The sequence below is a fragment of the Doryrhamphus excisus genome, chromosome 1 (assembly GCF_030265055.1).
Source record: "Doryrhamphus excisus isolate RoL2022-K1 chromosome 1, RoL_Dexc_1.0, whole genome shotgun sequence".
Classification (NCBI taxonomy): Eukaryota; Metazoa; Chordata; class Actinopteri; order Syngnathiformes; family Syngnathidae; genus Doryrhamphus; species Doryrhamphus excisus.
In genome coordinates, this window is record NC_080466.1 from 1,949,478 (window position 1) to 1,970,564 (window position 21,087).

General features: G+C 41.9%; 1 protein-coding gene across 1 annotated transcript in view; it reads left to right on the top strand.

Annotated features, from left to right (window-relative positions):
* The window catches only part of LOC131110505 (B-cell lymphoma/leukemia 11A-like), a 57,078-nt gene extending 36,398 nt beyond the window's left edge, over nt 1-20,680 (top strand). Inside the window, exon 4 of the mRNA XM_058064007.1 lies at nt 15,320-20,680. Coding sequence (XP_057919990.1) covers nt 15,320-17,304 — 1,985 coding nt within the window. The 3' untranslated portion in view covers nt 17,305-20,680. The remainder of the gene's footprint in view (nt 1-15,319) is intronic.
* Nucleotides 20,681-21,087: the final 407 nt, after the last annotated feature.

Sequence of the window (21,087 nt, forward strand, 5' to 3'; positions counted from 1 at the left end):
TTGTTTCTTTGTTGGCAGACCAGACTTTATCTTAATGCTGCACATATGCATGCATGCAACACACACACACACTCTCATGCCAACACGGCATATGTTTGCTTAAACCTGATGACCCAATAGAAATAGCCCTTGCACCCCCTCTGTCGCGCTCCTTTTCTGCTCCTGTGTTCCCTCCTCTTCCCCCTGGGGTAGGTTGCTATACCCCCCCTTATAAACATAGAGATCTATAGGAGCCCAGAACCCAGACAGGTTCTTGGCAAGATTGCACAGGTAGTACTCCAGCCTGGTTTGAGATCTTAAGGCTCCAGCCTCGTTAAAAGGCTGATTTATGCTCTACAGCTGGGCACAAAGGAACTTACAGGTTGGATACCTAATTAATATCACGCTCGCTACTGCTTAGATGCATGTTCCTGACAAACCTCTAGGGAGGATAAGCGGAAGCGTCCACATGATGCATTTTTAACACGGCATATACATAGAGTGTAACTAAATAGGCACAGGTAGTCTAGTCACTTACAGAGACACACGTAATCATACTTAATCACACATACTATTTAAAATGTACTTCAAAACAACATCGAGGTGGTAACTCTCACTTGGACTATAAAGTACAGACAATGTTTCCACCATTTTAGATGCAGCATTTGGACCGCGGCTGGTCATGCCACATGTTTTCAATTAGTGCGAAGGAATCTGCGTCGACGATGAAGAATTGTGTAAAGCGTGGTCTGCCGTTGCCAAACATATGGCTCATCCATCTTATGGTGAGTTATTGATGGTCAACATTACCAGTAGGTAATCGCTGGCCGACTGCCTCTCTTTTAAGGGTATCCGATACTAAATAATGCAAATACGGTATAAGATGATTGCATCAACAGTTATTAGTTTTTTGTATCCAACCCTTAGACGTATAGTAGATCCCCATACATTCACAATGCAGCATTCATAGCCACCAGATAATGCATCTTATTCACCATGTCAGTGATAATTTACAATTACAGTAAACCTCGGATATATCGGATTCAATTGTTCCCACTGGTTTTGTCCGATATAAGCGAAATCCGTTATATACGTATACCGGAAAATGTCCGTTTTACGCATATATCGGATTTATATCCGGTATATGCGTAAATGGGATTTTATCCGTTATAAAAAGGCACTTCCTTGACTATGTTTCCAATGTACCTGGACGCGCAGGCAACGCTGCAAACGCTGCAAATGACGTCGTATAGCGGCCTGTCACGATTCGGCGAATCGGAGCGCCACGATGCGGCCATCCGATATATGCGAGGGAAATTTCATGGAAATGCATTGGAACGGGACTGGAGATTTTGTCCGAAATAGGCGAAATCCGTTATAAAAAAAATCCGATATATGCAATGAATTTTTATTGGAAATGCATTACAGAAAAATCGGTTCTTTTTTATCTGTCCGTTGTGAGCGAATTTCCGATATATCCGAGTCCGATATATCCGATATATTTACTGTACATGACAATAACAATAAAATGTACAACATACACGTGGCACTGTTACCCCCACACATCCTCTGGGATAGGCTCCAGCATACCCCATGTGACCCTATTGAGGACAAGCGGCATAAAAAATGGATGAATATGTCTTAAGCTTCACTGATAATGCCAAGCGTTGAGATTTCACACTTTGTTCAGCGACCCTTGAACACACCTTAGTTGTGTGCTGTGATAAACATATGATTCCATATGTTTATTACCATTCGTTAGTACGTATACTTTGCATGAACAATGAAGAAATTAAACAACAATAAAGGTAATTGAAGAGAGAAGAGGTTCCGGAGCTGATAATAACCACTTTTATTGCAAATCTTGATCCAAAATCGGATATCACGCAAGAGTTAGCTGTATGCGAATAAAAAGATATTTATATGTGCATTTTTTTTTTTTGTAATTTGCAAATGTTCCTGAATTTGCTAGGTTTCTTTGGATATGTGACCCCACCTCCTTCTGTCAAGTTCCTTGCAGTGTCCATCAGAATGTCTTTAAGGGGCTGAACAGGAGGCCATTTTGCAATTTTAATCAAGATTTGGAATGCAACTGGGTTAGGAAGTGGCACAACAATGCTTTCTCCCCAATTAATTAATAATAAGGAAGGGACTTGGAGGGTGAATGGATGGTGATTGGTTAGGCCATTTAGGTGTCTTTGTACCCTGAAATTAGTTTTTTTTTTTTACGCATATGGAAGCGCTATGTCCGCCATAGTACATACTCAGACATCTTGACTTCCAACAAATGGATTTGTATACGTCTGACCCCTTTGTTGCCATCTGATCATAAGAGTCAGGCTGTTGCCTCTTCCTTAACCACTCGACCACCGTGTCACACAGTCACACACACCAGATGGGACGCACGTTAAGGCCTCAGTCGCCACAGCTCTGGGCCACGGGACGTGCCCGCACACTGGTCCTCTTGTTTTAAACGTCCGTGTCCCACCACAATGCCTTAAGGCTGGTCTGCATAACGAGCTGCGATGCTTGGCCCGAGCTCACATGCCCTGGTCCTCTCACCCTGCGGTGGTAGGACATGATTGAAAAATACCGACGCGTTCAAACGCCTCTTGTTCTGAGGCTACTTCAAATACTTCAGGAAGAAACAATAAATAAATATGTTAGTATTTATTGTGCATTACTTCAGCTTCACCTCCTTCAGCAGTAGTATTTCATCTCATTTATATATGTATTTATCACATACTACAGTATTAATTGGCCCTGTACCCTAGAAACCGCCCATGAATGATACGGGGAAAAGGCCGAAATGATACTGTGTCAAAGCCCAGGGCAGTGATACTGATAAAATATAGAGTTTAACCATGTCCAGTATCAGCCCCCCGTAGCTGTCCACTCTGGTATCGTGGCTGCGAAACAACCAATCAGAGAACAGCGCACGAGCGTGAACACACAGCGTTTGTTTTGCTGCCGTTTGTTGTGCTCTGTCAACATGTCAGCGGTCGACACTCCCGGCGAAAGAGGGAAAATAGCAAACGGAATATTAGAAATGGAACGTTTTATCACCATGAATGAGGAGGACACTCTTGAAATGATCGAAAAAACGCAAAAAAACTCAAGCTTTTTTCTGAATGGCTCATCAACTGCAAGAACGAACGAAGACTGGTAGACAAATACGTGTCTATGTTTATTTTATCAATCAGAAAAGAAAATGGGGATGAATACGAGCCTGATTATTGTTGAAGTATTTTTGCAATTATTGTGTTTACACTGTTTAGATATAATTTATGTAATAAACTAAAATTTTTCCTTTGATTAAATAGTACGTGATAATAAGCTCATGATTAAATAGTATGTGATAATAAGATCATCACATGGTTTGTATGGTATCAGGCCAGTAGACACTTGGGGGCATGATACCTGGCCTGATACCAGACAAACCATGTGATAACCTATAAGTATCACTGGATATGGGAAAATATATTGTAAATAAATTATGATTAATTATTGATAATACAATACTTGTAACATGTAACCATAGAAGGTGCTATAATTTAGGTAGTATGCATGGGTAAGCAAAAGAGAGGAGTAATTGTTGTACGTGTGTGTGTGTGTGTGTGTGTGTGTGTGTGTGTGGAGCCGATGTCCGGACTGCCATTAGCTCCCAGATACCTTAGCTGCAGGTCTGCACATGCCCATAGTCTCCTTTGCCCTCTATGTTTATGTTTTTCACGTTTAAAACTCTTCCATTTAGCCCAGGGGTGGGCAAACTACGGCCCGGGGGCCACATCCGGCCCGCCAAGTGTTTAAATACGTCCCGCCCGTTCTTTCCAAAGTATTTCATTTAAACTCAACATATAACCTGGCATCATGGCTTGAGCAGCTGTTTTATCAATTTGGTTATTGGATGTGGTCTGTTGTTTACAAAGTGCTCCTGAAAATAATAATAATAATAATAATAATAATAATAATAATAATAATAATAATAATAATAATAATAATAATAATAATAATAATAATAATAATAATAATAATAATAATAATAATCAATTGATGTGAAAACACAATTATTACAATTACAAGCACTTTTAAAGTATTTTATATGTATTTTAACTCAATTTCACACAAACTACACCAAAAAAAAAGTAATTTCAAGTGCATGTAAAGTACTTTTAAAACTGATTTTGAACCTTTTGCAGCACTTTACTAAGAGACGGTATCACGCCTTGAACAAGCAAAACAATCCTTTATCAGGTGGGTATTCTCCGGGTACTTCACGCTCCTCCCACATTCTAAAAACATGCTAGGTTAATTGGCGACTCCAAATTGTCCATAGGTATGAATGTGAGTGTGAATGGTTGTTTGTCTATATGTGCCCTGTGATTGGCTGGCCACCAGTCCAGGGTGTACCCCGCCTCTCGCCGGAAGACAGCTGGGATAGGCTCCAGCACCCCTGCAACCCTTGTGAGGATAAGATAATAATAATAATAAATTTTATTTATAACACACTTTACATCAAATAAATGATGTCAAAGTGCACATACAGCAGATTGCATGACACTTTTACAGATAATAATAAAAATTACAGGTGGACTGTTACGTGTAAAATATATTGTCTGCCCCCCCCCAATCAATTTTGTTAAATCAATGTGGCCCGCAAGTAAAAAAGTTTGCCCACCCCTGATTTAGCCCGTTCATTCATAGGCTTAACAATGCCATAGTTGCTTCCTTGCAGGTTCACTTCTAGTTTTCATTCACTTCCACATTTATCTTGTTTTTTATATATACATTCATAATATATATATATATATATAACAAAATCATCTGTCCAGGACAGCCTGATTGACTTTTAAAATGGCTTGTCTTGATTGCTTTGTCCATCTCCCCGCATGTCAGCGAAGACAGAAGAGGGCTAAAGCGGCGAGGTCAGATACGGTGCCCTCCATGCTCCGGTGAAGCTGAATCGCGTACCGGCAAATGGTATGCAGGCTCATAACGCGCTCCACGCGTACAATAGCTAGAGACGAAACAGTTTTGACAGTGTCGAATGCCCTGCCCTGGGGGCCTTATCATCCTCCGCTGCTTGCTTTGCCTTCCTCCTCTGTTTCTGCCCCCCCCCCCCCCCCCCCCGATGCTATCTGTCTGGAGATTTATGCAGAAATGTGCAGCAAGCCGACCTCCCGGTCCCCCTCCATCCTTTCTGCGGGGACGCCATGCTGTCATAAGCAGAGCGATGCGGAGATAGTGAAGCTCACGCTGCTGCTGGCCTCATGTCTTACAGAGGCTATCTGTTCCTGTGCTCCTCTAACCTGACTGATGCTTCTAAAGACAGCATCCTTTTATCTCTCCTGTTTTTGGGAAGGAGCTTGCATTCTCTTCCAGTCATACAGTGTTTGCTGTTTTTTTATTTGACATTTTTTTAATTTGTTTTCTGTTAAGTTGCATGACAGTAGAATCCCGGCTCTTTGCACGGGTTACATTCTGGGGCCACCAATCAGTGGCGAAATACTCCCATAAAAATGTATATTTTGGACACATGACTCCCTCTGTCCACCTCCAAAACTTCCAGCTAGCTTGATATCCGATTTTGGATCAACATTTGCAATAAAAGTGGTTGTTGTCATTATTGGATTGGATTGGGATCTAGCTCCAGAACCTCTTCTCGCTTCAATTTCCCTTATTATTGTCATTTGTTCATTGTTCACTTAATGTATAGGTACAATTTTAGATCAACATTTGCAATAAAAGTTCCTCTTATTATTACATTAGATTCATAATCATGATACAGTCAAACTTTAATCCCAACCTATGCCTCATTCATTTTATACCGCTTATCCTCACGAGGGTCGCAAGGCTGCTGGAGCCTATCCCACCCTGGACTGGTGGCCAGCCAATCACAGGGCACATATGGACAAACAACCATTCACACTCAAATTCATACCTATGGACAATTTGCTTTTGGAATGTGGGAGTAAGCCGGGGAGAACATACAAACTCCACACAGAGATGCCCGAGCGGGGAATCGAACCCTGTTCCCCTAGCTGTGTGGCCTGCACGCTAACCACTAAACCACCGTGCGGCCATTATTAAATACATATAAAGTAGAAAATACTGGTACTTATCACTAATGAATGATAATGTGAGATGATTGATGAACAAATGTAATCGGAGTCGGTAGTCAGTCATAGCACACAACTGCGGTGCATTCGAGTGCCGCCGAACAAAATGCGAAATATCAATGCTTGACAAAAAAAAAACTCATCAGTGAAGTGACATTTACCCTCTGATGCATTCAGACGCTCCTTTCCCGTGTAGGATGCTACCAGAATCCAAAAATACTCCTGCTTGATTAAGCCTTTTGATGTACCTGCCTGTGTCTGCTTATATTCCCAATTGGCATTTTCTCAATGTATTCCTTTATTTAATTCCGACTCCACAAAGCGTTGGCTCATCTGACAGCAGTTTGATCCTGCGAAGCGCATCCCGATTCAATAAATAATCACTGCAGATGCTCACATAAGTGACGGTCCATTTAATTAGACTAGTTAAGCTTAGAAGCCCTGAGGCCCTTTTTCTGTGTACCATTAGAGCTACAATGAGAAACTACAGCATCCAGCCTCCCACTGTTGTTAGTAAGCAGAGAACAAATAATGAGACACGGCTGGCCCAGATTTATAACAAGGTCTGCCGGACCAAGCGGCACCCAAACATGAGGCTGCCCAGCTGAGCTTTGTTTGAATGGATGGATAAACGGAAAAGGGATGGATGCATGAATGTGGGTGGATGGTCAGTTCAAACGTGGTTCGGCGGACTGAAAAGATCAAACACAATAAGGTTACGCGGGGAGACAGTCGATGTGATGCTTATTTTTTAAACTGCGTTACTCTGTTCCAACACAGCCAATACACAGTAGACGTTGTATTAACTTCACCTAATGTTTGAATTACAGGTTGACCAAAACACCGAATCACAAAACATTTGAAAGAAACGTTTAAATTCTCAGGCACACAAACAATACGCGCTCTTGTGTGGGTACCATCTGTGTCTAATGGTTTCTTCATGGCCCGGACGCCTCTGTTCCACTCTTGCTGTGTTCGACTTTCATAAGAATGAGAACTGGAAAGGTAAGGACTGTGGAAGTCTGATTAGAGCGGATGACTTTATATATCGGGCGCAATCCCTTGAAATTTTTAGATTGATGAAACACCACAAGGGTGCGGCTTGGACACATCCTCAGTGAAGGACCTAGGGCAGGGGTGCTCATTAAGTCGATCGCGAGCTACCGGTCGATCGCGGAGGTGGTACTGGTCGATCGCTGGTCGATCGCGGCGTGACATTAAAAAAATATCATCCCAGCATCAATGCCGTCACTTGATTGATATACAGGGCAGCCATTCAGATGACAACTGAATGTTGCCCTTCGGGCGACCAATCAAATCAAACAACGTCTCTAAGTGCAGCAGAACTTACGATGTCAGCCTATCATCCATCCCCGTTACTTGATTGACATACAGGACAACCAGTCAGATGACAACTGAATTTTGACCTTTAGGTCACCGCTCATGCGTAAACAACGATGCAAAGTGCTAAGCTAGTCGGCGAATTGCGAGATTTTAAGCCCTCGCTAAAGTTTATGGTCACTAAAATGAGTGAAGGAGCTGGACCAAGTAAAAAGGCAAAAAACATATCACTTCCATACGGATATGGAATATTATACAGATATTGTGATACGGATATTATCCATGACTGATAAACATTTGGAAGTGTGCTTGAGGCTGGCTATCAGCAGCTACTGTCCGGACTATGCATCCCTGGCTGGTTCAATTCAGTGCAAGTCATCAAAGTAAACTCAGGTAATTACAAAAAATGTTAATAGTTAATTATGTGTGTTTTGCAATATTGGCTCATTTGGTTATGTAAGGTACATCAACATACATTGTACGTACAAACAATCCTCAATACATTTGAAAATAAATAGATGTTTTGCATTTTTGTAGTGGGTAGATCATTTTGACTCGGTCATTTTAAAAGTAGCTCGCATGCTGAAAAAGTGTGAGCACCCCTGACCTAGGGTCATTGGGTGTTTCGGGTCTTTGATTTTCAGACACCCTCACCTAGGCGACCCAACCGGGGGTGATCAGGCCCCGGTTTGTGTCCAAGCAGGGTCCAAGCTACTCCATGTGTCTCCACTCTTGATCCACTGTGCATATTTTATCTGAAGATTTGCCTCTTGTCCGTGCCAGCGCCAACTTTTCTTCTCCTTTTTTGCTCCCTTTCGTTTGGCATCTTGGGTCTCCATTTTTCTAGTAGCGGTTAGTGGTCAGCTTCTCTGAATTGTGTGTGACTTGTACAAGACCGGGATTTTAGGTCTGCTCTGTCGGCTGGCTGGGTTTCTGTTCAGTAAACAGCATTCCCTGTATCCGGCTTTGTCTTCGGAACAAGTGTTGGTCAAACAAATCTTTTGTGTGCGGCCATCGGCTCAGCACGCCGCACCAAGTTTTGGCCGGTGACAAAGAAATAAGTGTTGTGTTTGAGCACGTGTGTGTGTGTGCGGTTCTGTCAGAGAAACACAAGCAGAAAAGATGAGTTCCAAGGCCGCTCTGTAAGATCTTGTCAAACATTTTTTTCCATCCAAGCTTTCTCAGCAAAGTCACGTCAAAGTTACGTTGAGTTCTAACGACATCCTCTCAGCCAACATCACCCTTCACCTCTGTCCAATCCCTGCCTGTGAATACACAAATGACATAAACAACATAGTAATCGCATTAACGCCAGTTACGGCTGAAGCGCTCTTAAGAGGCACACTATTGACAACCCTCAGTCTTCCCGAGGCTCACACTCCCAACACCTATAAACACTTTTGAATATTGGCAAAGACCTGCTATTAGCATAATCACTTTAGCCGCGTGCGAGTACTCCCAAGCCCGGGCGACTTACTATAACTTTGGGAAATGCCGATGACATGTGGTGTCCCAGCCGTCGCTTCTCTCGCCACCTTCCTTCTATTCCTTCTCCATTTGGAAGACCTGCAAGTTAATCCTGTTAGCTGCCTCCTCCATTAGCTAAATAACCAATATCATTGAGAGCTATGTGGCCTTACCAGGACAGTAAGGTCCCTTGATGAGGTTTGGCGAAGGACATGGAGATCAAAACCCAGTTGTCCAACTTTTGGAGACTTAGCTATAAAGTTTGATAGCTTGATGGATCGGAAAAAACAGGAAGCTATGTGTTGTGTGTTGCATGTTTAAGAAGAAAGTGGTTTTTAACTCCTTTGTGCTTGTGTCTCTGGTGGTCATAGTAAACACATAGTAAACACAGTGTTAGTACTACCATAGTACTACTATTAATCGACAGGGGCTGGCTCTTTCCTCTTATAGCCAATGGCTTTTTGCCAACGAAAAAGACGTTGCATCTGAGAGCAAAGCATGTCATGCACAAGTTTCCCGTGGTGGCACAGAACCGTGGAAGTTTAACACGACCTATCGCATCATAAATGTGAAGAAGGATTTTATCAACTACACCACTTCCTGAAACATCCATGCTGGAAACTCCCACCGTTCTGTGGGAGAGCAAAGCATGTCATGCACAAGTTTCTCGTGGTGGCACAGAACCGTGGAAGTTTAACACGACCTATCGCATCATAAATGTGAAGAAGGATTTTAACAATTACGCGACTTCCTGAAACATCCATGTTGGAAACTCCCACAGTTCTGTGAGAGAGCAAAGCATGTCATGCACAAGTTTCTCGTGGTGGCACAGAACCGTGGAAGTTTAACACGACCTATCGCATCATAAATGTGAAGAAGGATTTTAACAATTACACGACTTCCTGAAACATCCATGTTGGAAACTCCCACAGTTCTGTGAGAGAGCAAAGCATGTCATGCACAAGTTTCCCGTGGTGGCACAGAACCGTGGAAGTTTAACACGACCTATCGCATCATAAATGTGAAGAAGGATTTTAACAATTACACCACTTCCTGAAACATCCATGCTGGAAACTCCCATGGTTCTGTGGGAGAGCAAAGCATGTCATGCACAAGTTTCCCGTGGTGGCACAGAACCGTGGAAGTTTAACACGACCTATCGCATCATAAATGTGAAGAAGGATTTTAACAACTACACAACTTCCTGAAACATCCATGCTGGAAACTCCCACCGTTCTGTGGGAGAGCAAAGCATGTCATGCACAAGTTTATGCATGACACAAAACTTGTGCATGACAAGTTTTGCTCTCAGCTGCAACGTCTTTTTTGGACTTTATAACAAAAACACAACTACATGGCTGACATCACTTTGACTGCTTGCTAAACATGGTAGCACAGGCTGTTGTTGTTATGACGTGGGTTCTACTAACATGGCTGTTGCTAGCATAGCATGCTGTCATGCTAGCTAGTTAGCCTCTCCGATGTAGTTATTAAACTTAAGAAAGCGTTTCAAATGGAGTGGGGAAGAAAGACAGTGTAAGAAGCCAAAAACATACCACTTCCACACGGTATGGGAGGAGAAAGTATCATGTCAGTCATACTTTGGCTCGCATTGCAGCGTGAATTTAATGTCGTGTCTCATCAATGTAACACTAGCGCTTAGTGACCAAAATACTACATATAACTAATCTTTCAATATATTTAATAAGCCATAGTAAACCATGAAACAACAATCATTTATTAATAACGTTAATAAAACGGCAATATAGCTTGGGTTGATGTATGGTCGGGTATTTTGTTGGTCTATTTAAAAAATTCTACCCACATGCGTCATGGTCAATTATGCAAATTAGACAAAGGCATCATCTACACCAGGGGTCTCCAACTCAATTTACTTGGGAGCCACTGGAGCTCGGGTCTGGGTGAGACTGGGTCGCATCAGGTTTTTAAAAAAAAAACAAAAAAAAACGCATTTACTAAAAACGAAAAAATTAAAAAAACTTCGCTTTGGTTCCAATTTTCTACAAGAAAAGCTCTGATAAAACATTCCACTGTTCTCAAATATCTTACTTTTTATTTTTCTACACAAAATAAGATGGAAAATAAATAAACAAATCAAGAATAAAGAAAATCAATCAATCAGTAATAAATAAATATAATAATAATAAAACGGCAAATAATAAAAACTTAAGAAACCACATATAGTTGGTGAGTAGACAAATTATTTTTTTCAGATTAAAATTACCAAAGCATTATTAGAGCCCTGTAGACATGACAAAACACGACTATAGTCACATTTATACTCTTTTTATTTACAACATATTGCGCAACGGCAGGGTCTTGAGACACATGCTAACTCGCAAACTAGAGCGCTAGCGACCTAAACGGTAGCCTTCAAGTTATTTCCTTTAAACTTAAATAGCCAAAAACTTACCACTTCCACACGGATAGGGAGGATAACTATTAACAGTTATTTAACCTTTAACATGAACATTAATCAAACGTAATAATTTTTTCTGGGTACATGATACCATACAGCATCCATATCAAACTAGTGTCCTGCGGGCCACATTTGGCCTGCGGGCCGCGTGTTTGAGACCCCTGATGTACACCCTCTCTCAGGATGTTACAGGAAAGATGCATTTTTTTTTAGCGCTTTAGACATAAACGATTAGGTCTGAGGCTTAGGAAAAAAAACATGCAGTTTTAGTGCTGATCCAGAAATGTTTATATTAAAAAGTATGACATTTGTATGACATCTCCCTTCCAGAAAGATGGTGGACATTTCATCCCCCTAAAGGACAGGTGTTCATTTGACCGTCTGCCCTCTATTGATTGCTGCGTGGTCGTGCTTGGCCGGCAACAAGGAGCACCGGAGTGGATTGGTGGCATAGTGGATTGTGTGTGCATGTGGACTGCATGTGTTAGTCTGGATTTGGGGGGGGGTTGGGTTGCCAACAATAGAACAATCTGAAGGGTGCTTGCTGCCTCAGCCTCCAACTGGTTTATGTGCTTGGTCAACAATGTGTCTGGAAGAGTGCTGAGAACATGGCACCAGCGACCGCAGGCGAAACCATGTGCTCTTTAAGGTGCAATTAATTCCTTGCGTCAGTCAGCGTTGCGCTCAGGACGGTATTATCTGCCTATTAAATGACAACCGTTTTTCATATTCAGTACAGTACCCTTGTCTGCTTAGTGTTGCAATGTAACGAAATGGCTTTGGAGGACTTGTTAACCTCCTTTTTTTCCCTTTTTTCCAAAGCTATAGTTTTTTTTTTTTTATTTTTCTTCCCTGTCTCACTTAACCCCGTTCTTTTTCTGCATCAGATTACAATTGAATGCATCACATAATCAGTTCCCAGTTCCACATGTCCGAAAGGAGTAGGAAGAAGCAAAGCTTATTAAATCCTACCCCTGCATCTGGTACTTTTACAATCAGTAACTGTTACATTTGTTCACTTCCTGCTTTCCATAATACAGTTAAAGGTTATTATTTATTTATTTTTAAATTTATTTTTAAATTTATTTTTAAATTTATTTTTATTTTTATTTTTATTTTTATTTTTATTTTTATTTTTATTTTTATTTTTATTTTTATTTTTATTTTTATTTTTATTTTTATTTTTATTTTTATTTAAATTTAAATTTAAATGTATTTTTTTTTAAGTGTTTTAGGATGGCATTCATATTTTCAGGTCAAATTTCTTTTCACTTTTCATTTAGGCTTCTTTGCCTTTACTCCACCAAAGTCCCCTCTTTCAGCCCTTGCCATGAAATGGTAGCTACAGGGTTGTCAGTGTGGTTTCTCCTTTCGGCTGATCCTATTTCAAAGGAAGCAGGAGATCCAGCATTAGCCCAAGCTCTTCTACCCTCAGTCCTAACACACCACAGACTGGAAGGGGAGACTCAGACAGAGAGAGTGAGCTCTCCTTTATTCCATTAGAGGACGGACTCGTTTATAATATCATTCTTCCTCCCTCCTACATCTCTCCTCTCTCCCATGGTAGAAAAAAAAAAAAAAAAAAACTCTTCAAGGGCATCAAACGCCATGTCAGAATAATTTTTCTTCGTTTGAAAAACTGTCCTTCCATCCGTTTGAGGACAGCGATTAAGGACAATGGCGGGCTTATTTAGATATCTGCTCCGCTGCTGTCACCAAGCTGGATATAGTTTGATTTGGATTTTTGATGCCCATCAATGTCCCCACCGCCTGGCTGGAATAGCAATTCTTTGTGTTTCTTTTGCTTTTGAGCAAGTTGACTAATGTTTAAAGATGGCTTTCTGATTGCGTAGCACAGGACATGCTGTCTTTGACGCGTAAGAAAATGAACTCACGAGCAGCACGCGCAAGTGCGATGTTGCGTCCTTCACAAACATGGCGGGTTGTCATTATGAATGTCGCCTTTCACGCCGCAATTCTCTCCTCCCTCTGATCCCCTTTCCCTGCTCTCTTTCCTTTGCTTCCAAGATCCTGCAGTGCTTTTCCTCCTCCGTCAATCGTAGAGTGTCTCGAAGGGGCCGCCCCCCCCTCCACTACTCACCCCACACTCCCGCCGCTTGCTTCCTCCAATCCCTCCTTTGTCGTTTGCAATAACAGAAAAAATAATTTGTTTTCTTCCTCATGCATAGTATACACCGTCTGTTCACACACGGGGCGAGGAAATATATACAGGCTGCTAATCAAATCAAAGTGAACAGGAGATGTCAGGTTATTGCAGCCATAAACCATAAAAACACACACACTGTTTCAGGAACTGCGTAGCGCCAAAGTCAACGTTATGAGCGCAATGTATTTTCGATTGTGAGAGAAGGAGCCAAAACATGTATATGGACAAATGGCTTTTTTTATGATGGAAAAATTCCATAGTGGGTCAAAGCCCCTTGCAGGTGGCAGCAATTAACGGCAGTTTTTTTTCAGATTGTAATGATCCATAATTTACCAGTATACCCCCTTCCAACTCCTTTCACTCGGGAGAAAGAGGAGTGCATGGAGGTTTTTGATTGGGTGCACGTTTTATGCCATGTTCTGGTCTTGAAGTAAGATTGTTCACAGGGGGGCCACCCCCGGTTATGGACGCATGAGATAGAAAGGAGGCCCACAAAACAACATTGGGTTTCCATTATCGTTCATCCTCAACACTTATTTTACCTAAGCAACGGTTTCTTTTTAGTGTCCATTCTCACTTCTTTGTCTTATTGCCATAGTGAGTTGAAAACATGCAAACCTGACCATCATCTTAGGGATCACTCATACACACAATGTACGGCTTCCAGTGGACAACCATTCTTTTTTTTTTTTTTTTTTTTTTTTGCAAATGACTTCAGAAATTGTCCCCCGTGAAAGGATAAAGAAGGCAAGAGATGAAAGACGGTGCACATTTGCAAGTGGCGGATGCTTCTTATTTAGCATATTTCTCACTTCTGCTTTCCCTCCTTCTCCTTTTCTGTTCACCTGAGAGGATTTAAATAAATCCATACAGCATGAGATATAAAAGCACTGCATGAAATGCATTTTGAAAAAAAATGCTTCCCCCGGTGACGCAAAAAACACATTTTCATTTCCAAGTGAGAATGTCTACGATTTATTAACATGTGACCTTGTATTTTTTTAGTCACTGTTAATATGCAGCGTTAGATACATGTCACAATTTAGCCTTGTTTATTCTGAACACGAGGGAGGCGGGGGGTTAAAACCTCAGGGCGGCGTCCAAAAAAAAAGCATTTGTGGCTCAAGAATTTTGCAATGATTACTTTTCTATTGCTTATCTATTATCTTCATTCCATGCTGCAGTCTTCCAAAAATGCAATTTGGTAATGGTAATGGTAATGGTAATGGTAATGGTAATGGTAATGGTAATGGTAATGGTAATGGTAATGGTTTTATTTCATTTGAACATGCATCAGATTACAATTGAATGCATCCCATAATCAGTTCCCAGTTCCACATGTCTGAAAGGAGTAGGAAGAAGCAAAGCTTATTAAATCCTACTCCTCCATCTGGTACTTTTACAATCAGTAACTGTTACAGTTGTTCACTTCCTGCTTTCCATAATACAGTTTAAGGTTATTATTTATTTATTTTTAAATTTATTTTTAAATTTATTTTTTATTTTTATTTTTATTTTTATTTTATTTTATTTTATTTTATTTTATTTTTTTTATTTTTATTTTTATTTTTATTTTTATTTTTATTTTTATTTTTATTTTTATTTTTATTTTTATTTTTATTTTTATTTTTATTTTTATTTTTATTTTTATTTTTATTTTTATTTTAGGATGGCATTCATATTTTCAGGTCAAATAGAAAACATATAATATAATAAAATGATATATAATATAAGTCACCACCTGTGAATCATCTGTGTATTACGTTTTAAAAATAACGTTATTCTTTCTCTTTCTCTCTGTGACAGATAAAGACGAGCCCAGCAGTTACACCTGCACCACATGCAAGCAGCCTTTCACAAGCGCCTGGTTCCTTCTCCAACATGCCCAGAACACCCACGGTTTCCGCATCTACCTGGAGAGCGAGCCGGGCAGCCCCCTCACCCCTCGTGTAGGTGCTGCTCCCGGGATGGGAGGTGACTGCGCTTCGTCCCAGCCTCCCCTTCATGCCGTCCACCTGGCCGATGGCAGTCCCTACAGCCTGCTGCGAATGCCGGGTTCCGGATCCGGACGGGATTCCGTATCCACTCCTCGTGAGGGTCGTTATCCCCGGACCCCACCTCTTTTCAGTCCGCCTCCGCGCCATCACCTCAGTCCGGACGACTTGGCCTTGGCAACCCACCATCCAAGCGCTTTTGACAGGGTGATGAGGCTCAACTCGGTACCACTTGAACCTCCTCCTAGCATGGACTTCTCCAGAAGGCTCCGTGAACTGGCTGGGAATGCCACAGGAGCTTCGCCCCCGCTCTCTCCCAATCGGCCCAACCCTATGCAAAGGCTTCTTCAACCATTCCAACCAGGTTCTAAGCCTCCGTTTTCGGCAACGCCGCCTCTCTCGACTTCTCAGTCACCCTCTGGCTCGAGGTCTACCCCAAATCCAGTATCCAACGCAGCTCAACCCAGCACGCCACTGAAGGCAAAGTCTTGCGAGTTTTGCGGGAAGACCTTCAAGTTCCAGAGTAACCTTATTGTTCACAGACGTAGCCACACGGGAGAGAAACCGTTCAAGTGTCACCTGTGCAACCATGCGTGCACCCAGGCCAGCAAACTAAAACGACACATGAAGACGCACTGTCAGAGTAAGTCGTTGGTGCTGGGAACCAAGTCAGAAGATGGCCTCTCAACGGCCAGCTCTCCTGAGCCGGGTACCAGTGAGCTGATGGGCAGCGCCACCGATGCTCTGAAGTCAGTGGTGGCCAAGTTCAAGAGCGAGAACAACGGCCTGGTGACTGAAAATGGAGAAGAGGATGAAGAGGAGGAGGAGGAAGAAGAGGAGGAGGAAGAAGAAGAAGAGGAGGAGGAAGAGGAGGAAGAGGGAGAGGAGGAAGAAATGGAGGGTAAACCTGTGGTCGGAGAGGCCGACGAGGGCAGGAACGACTATCGCTTCAGCCTGAGATTGGAAGGTGCCCGCCACCACCAGAACAGCGTCGCTCTGCACCCTCGGCATCGGAGCACGCCGCAGGAGCCCTGCGACGACGACTCGGCAATGGAGTCCGACCGAGCGGATGATGGAACCACCACAACTTTAAATGGTCTCGGACCTTTATCTACTGACGGCCTTTCCAGGAAGTTGTTGGGTGGAGCCTTGAGCCCGGGTTCCCTCAGTCCTCTGTCCAAACGCATCAAGGTGGAGAAGGATCTAGACCCCCCTACGCCCACCATCCCTAACTCAGAGAATGTCTACTCCCAGTGGCTGGCGGGGTACGCCGCCTCACGACAACTCAAGGACCCCTTCCTCAACTTCACGGGTGGAGACTCCAGACAATCGCCCTTTGCGTCGTCATCCGAGCACTCGTCCGAGAACGGCAGCTTGCGCTTCTCTACTCCGCCCGGCGAGCTGGACGGTGAACGCGCCGCATCGGGACGCAGCGGCACGGGCAGCGGCGCCAGCACGCCTCACGGCGGCAGCGGGAACGGCAGGCCGAGCTCCAAGGACGGCCGCCGCAGCGACACCTGCGAGTTTTGTGGCAAGGTTTTCAAGAACTGCAGCAATTTGACAGTTCATCGACGCAGTCACACTGGAGAGCGACCCTACAAGTGCGAGCTGTGCAGCTACGCCTGCGCCCAGAGCTCAAAGCTCACGCGTCACATGAAGACCCACGGACAAATGGGCAAGGACGTTTACAAATGTGAAATTTGCCACATGCCTTTCAGTGTCTACAGTACTCTGGAGAAACACATGAAGAAGTGGCACAGTGACCGCCCTCTGGCTAACGACATTAAGACGGAGTAAGCGGCGAGCAGGCGGCATCACGCTGGACGTTTTCTCACTCAGCTGGCTAAAATGCAACCCTGGCGACGGAACCGATGGACGGGGATAAGGAGCACAGGGTCAGGCAAGCGTACGCAGTACAGCCCTGTTATCGTTCCCGACCACCGGGGCAATACTCATGTATCAAACACAAAAAAAAAAAAAATGTCGAGCCTTTCTATTGTGCAATAATTTACACATTTTGTAATTTTTTGTAACTGGACAGCATGCTTGGTGTGTTTTTGGCTGCGTAGAGAAAAACGATCAGTGGCTGGTGGGGTTTAAATTTTACTCGTGTTGCTGTTGATTCTTTTGATTTAGCCAAGATATTTCAACTCGCGCTGCATTCACTGCATTATTGTTTTACATATCATGTACAGTTTTTTTTTTTTTTTTTCCCGACGGTGTCATCATATTATTCAAACATCAAGACAAGCAGGGTCACATTTGAAACTGAATGATTTTCCATGCAAGATTGACTTAAAATACCTATATGTACATAAATATATATACAAGGATTGGGCTGCCTATGAAGTGCTAGGCACAAGCACCATGACCTATTTCTTTTACAAACAGCAATGAAATTAATAATGTGGTGTAAAATGACAACAAAGAGTGCCTTGGATATTTTACCTGCATTAGTTAGTCCTCCTTTTGCTATAAGCTCGGAGTTTCAGATTAGATAGTAGATGATTACAGGACATTTTTGTGCACATATGGAATGAGCAGGTCCTTGCATCAAGCACCTGTGCAAACCCCCCCCCCCCCCTGTGGTGTCGTGACTTAGCAGCGTGTTAAGGAACCAGCTGAAATGAAATTGAAAAGACAAAAAGATCATGTTTATCTCTGGTAAATCATTTATCTGCCTGCCTCGTGTATATTTTCATTCTTCAGCTTATGGTTTTGTTTACTGGCATGTTACATGCTCAAGGGTTAGTGTTTATGTTTTCTGGTACATGTGTATCATACTGAGAGGGTACTCTGAGGAGTTGTTTTAAACCAACGTGAAGCTCTTAATTTTCCAGAGTGTTTATGTTCTTTTAAAATGAAATTTAGCTTTTTTTTTTTTTTAAGTAGCACAGTTTTTTTTTTTTGGTGTCATCAAGGCAGTCAGTGTAGCCAACAGTAACTTGAAGACCACGCAGTGGATTTTTTTAGTCTTTTTAAACCAGACGGATTTTGATTTTGGTGAGGATGGGGATGCTGTGGTTTCAGGGTTATGGGTGGGGAATGGGAACGGGAATGAGTTAGTGTCCTCGTTATCCTCTTGATCGCATTAGATTTAAAATGTTTGACTTACATTTTGTAATATTCGAAAGTTTAATTCCCAAATTGAATAGTAAAAGCAAGCTAAGTACTCTCCGCCCTCGTGTTTGAAAATGTTCTTTTCGAATGAACAGCCACTAGAAGTCATTTTATCGGTAGTAGTTCCTCTCTCCATCCCCTGTCATTGTTAATGATATAGCACTTGTCACTCTGCCTCGGAGTCTGTATCTGTCTCTCTAATCGGCGGTACAGTTGGTTGAGTATAAAATGAGGACCGGATTCCATATCCGGGACTATTTACATGCACTGTTCCATTTCCCCAGTTTACAGTTGGACGCTCAAGGGAAAAAAACTTGGCTTTTATGCTGACAAATAACTGTGGTGTCATTAGTTTGAATTAAAAAATAAAAAAAAAAATTAAAAAAAAGTGAGCTTCAACTATCGCCAGCCATAAGAGCAAAACATCAGTTTGGCTCGTTGGGGTATCCATGCAGGAAACGCCATAGAAATATCCTGCATCATACTAACTTTAGAGATGAATGAAATGATTTTTTTTTTTAAGAGGCTAACTAAATTGTGTTGTTTTTTTTTTTTAAAGAACATGTCAATGTCTTTTTCGGGGAAACGTTTATTTAAATGTTATTTTGAATTTCTATTGTTGTTTCTCTTCCCTGTCTTGTTGACATTCAGGACTTGATCACTATGTAAAGAATTGTAATGTCTCGCATCTTTTTTGCCTTTACTATACACAAGTCTTCAGGTTGAACAAAAATTTTGCATCGGGGGAGATATATGATATATAAATATATAGAGAGAACTTAAACACATAGGAAAATGCACACTCATGTAAGTTCCTAAGTTCAAAACACATTTATGGTCGACTTTTTTCCTGTATTTAGAATGGTATTTGAAATTAATGTTCACTTAGTGTAGGCACTTATAGTATTTATGTTGGAGCCTGTATTTTTAATGGTTTTGCCTGTACTCTTTAAAGGTTTCAATGTACCCTTTTTTTTCTGTAGTTAAAAAAAAAAAAAAATCCCAACAAGCTGCCACCGTATATTTTCTTAATTTGGCAGGATAATATAGTGTGAATAATTTGTATGCTTGAAAAATAAGTATGTTTTTCAAAACTAAAATGTTGTGGCGTTCCTCAAGGGTGAGAGGTCATATGATGGCCTTTTCAGGCAGTCCCGCTGAACTTCCCACAATGAGGTAAAAACAGGTGGTTGTACATATCTTTTTTTTTTTTATTTTTTTTTATTTTTTTCCTGCCATTTTATATGCAGTAATACAAGCTATTGTTGGGGTTTCTTGCTAGCCAACTTTTTACTGTCCTTAAACATGTACCACCTGATGACATTCCAGCTGTTAATGAAAAAAAAAGTAAACTTTTGTCATATGCAATCAATACAATATGAATCTGAAAAGCATCTTTTGCAGAATTTTATTTTCTTATTTTGAATTGATTTCCTGTTGGTTTTTATTTTTATTTTTATTTGCCAAACGAACCACGGTGCTTTATGATTTCCATAAGGTACATGTCATATCATATGCAAGTCGTTCTCTCAAAATGACAAAACGGGAGAAAGAAAGGTTTGGTACATGTTTTCTCTGCTGATGGTACCGAGGTACGTCCACGTTTCAGCTTGATCTCGTCCTGTGTTCTGTATTTACTCGAACGTTATCTGCTCTCAACTGAACTTGAAGTTGACCCGCGGCATTGGTTGACATTATTTATTATGACTACACCCACATACTGTACACTATACGCTCCGTTCGAAGAGTCACAGCAAAACACATCTGTTAATTTTTTTTCCCCCCTCGTGAGGAATTCTGATGGTTCTTTTGTTTGATGACCAAAGGTCACAGACCAACACTTAAAGAGTTCCAGCTACAAATATTGTTTTTCAGTTACCAAACTGTCAGTCTGTTTTCAGCTGTTGCCTGCATTAGTCTCTTCACTCAGCCATTTTGTCTTGGAAAAAATAAAATGTATTGCATACATACTGTATATGATTTTGGTGTTTTTTTTTTAATATAAGACCTAATTTCCTTCCATTTCCCAGGTGCTGGTGGACCCCAGAGAGAATAGCGGTACATTAAAATAAATTAATATAATTAAAAGTATGGGGCGGCACGGCGGTCTGGTGGTTAGTGCGCAGACCTCGCAGCTAGGAGACCAGGGTTCAATTCCCACCCTCGGCCATCTCTGAGTGGAGTTTGCATGTTCTCGTGCATGCGTGGGTTTTCTCCGGGTACTCCGGTTTCCTCCCACATTCCAAAAACATGCTAGGTTAATTAGCCACTCCAAATTGTCCATAGGTATGAATGTGAGTGTGAATGGTTGTTTGTCTATATGTGCCCTGTGATTGGCTGGCGACCAGTCCAGGGTGTACCCCGCCTCTCGCCCGAAGACAGCTGGGATAGGCTCCAGCACCCCCCGCGACCCTCGTGAGGAAAAAGCGGTAGAAAATGAATGAATGAATGAATTAAAAG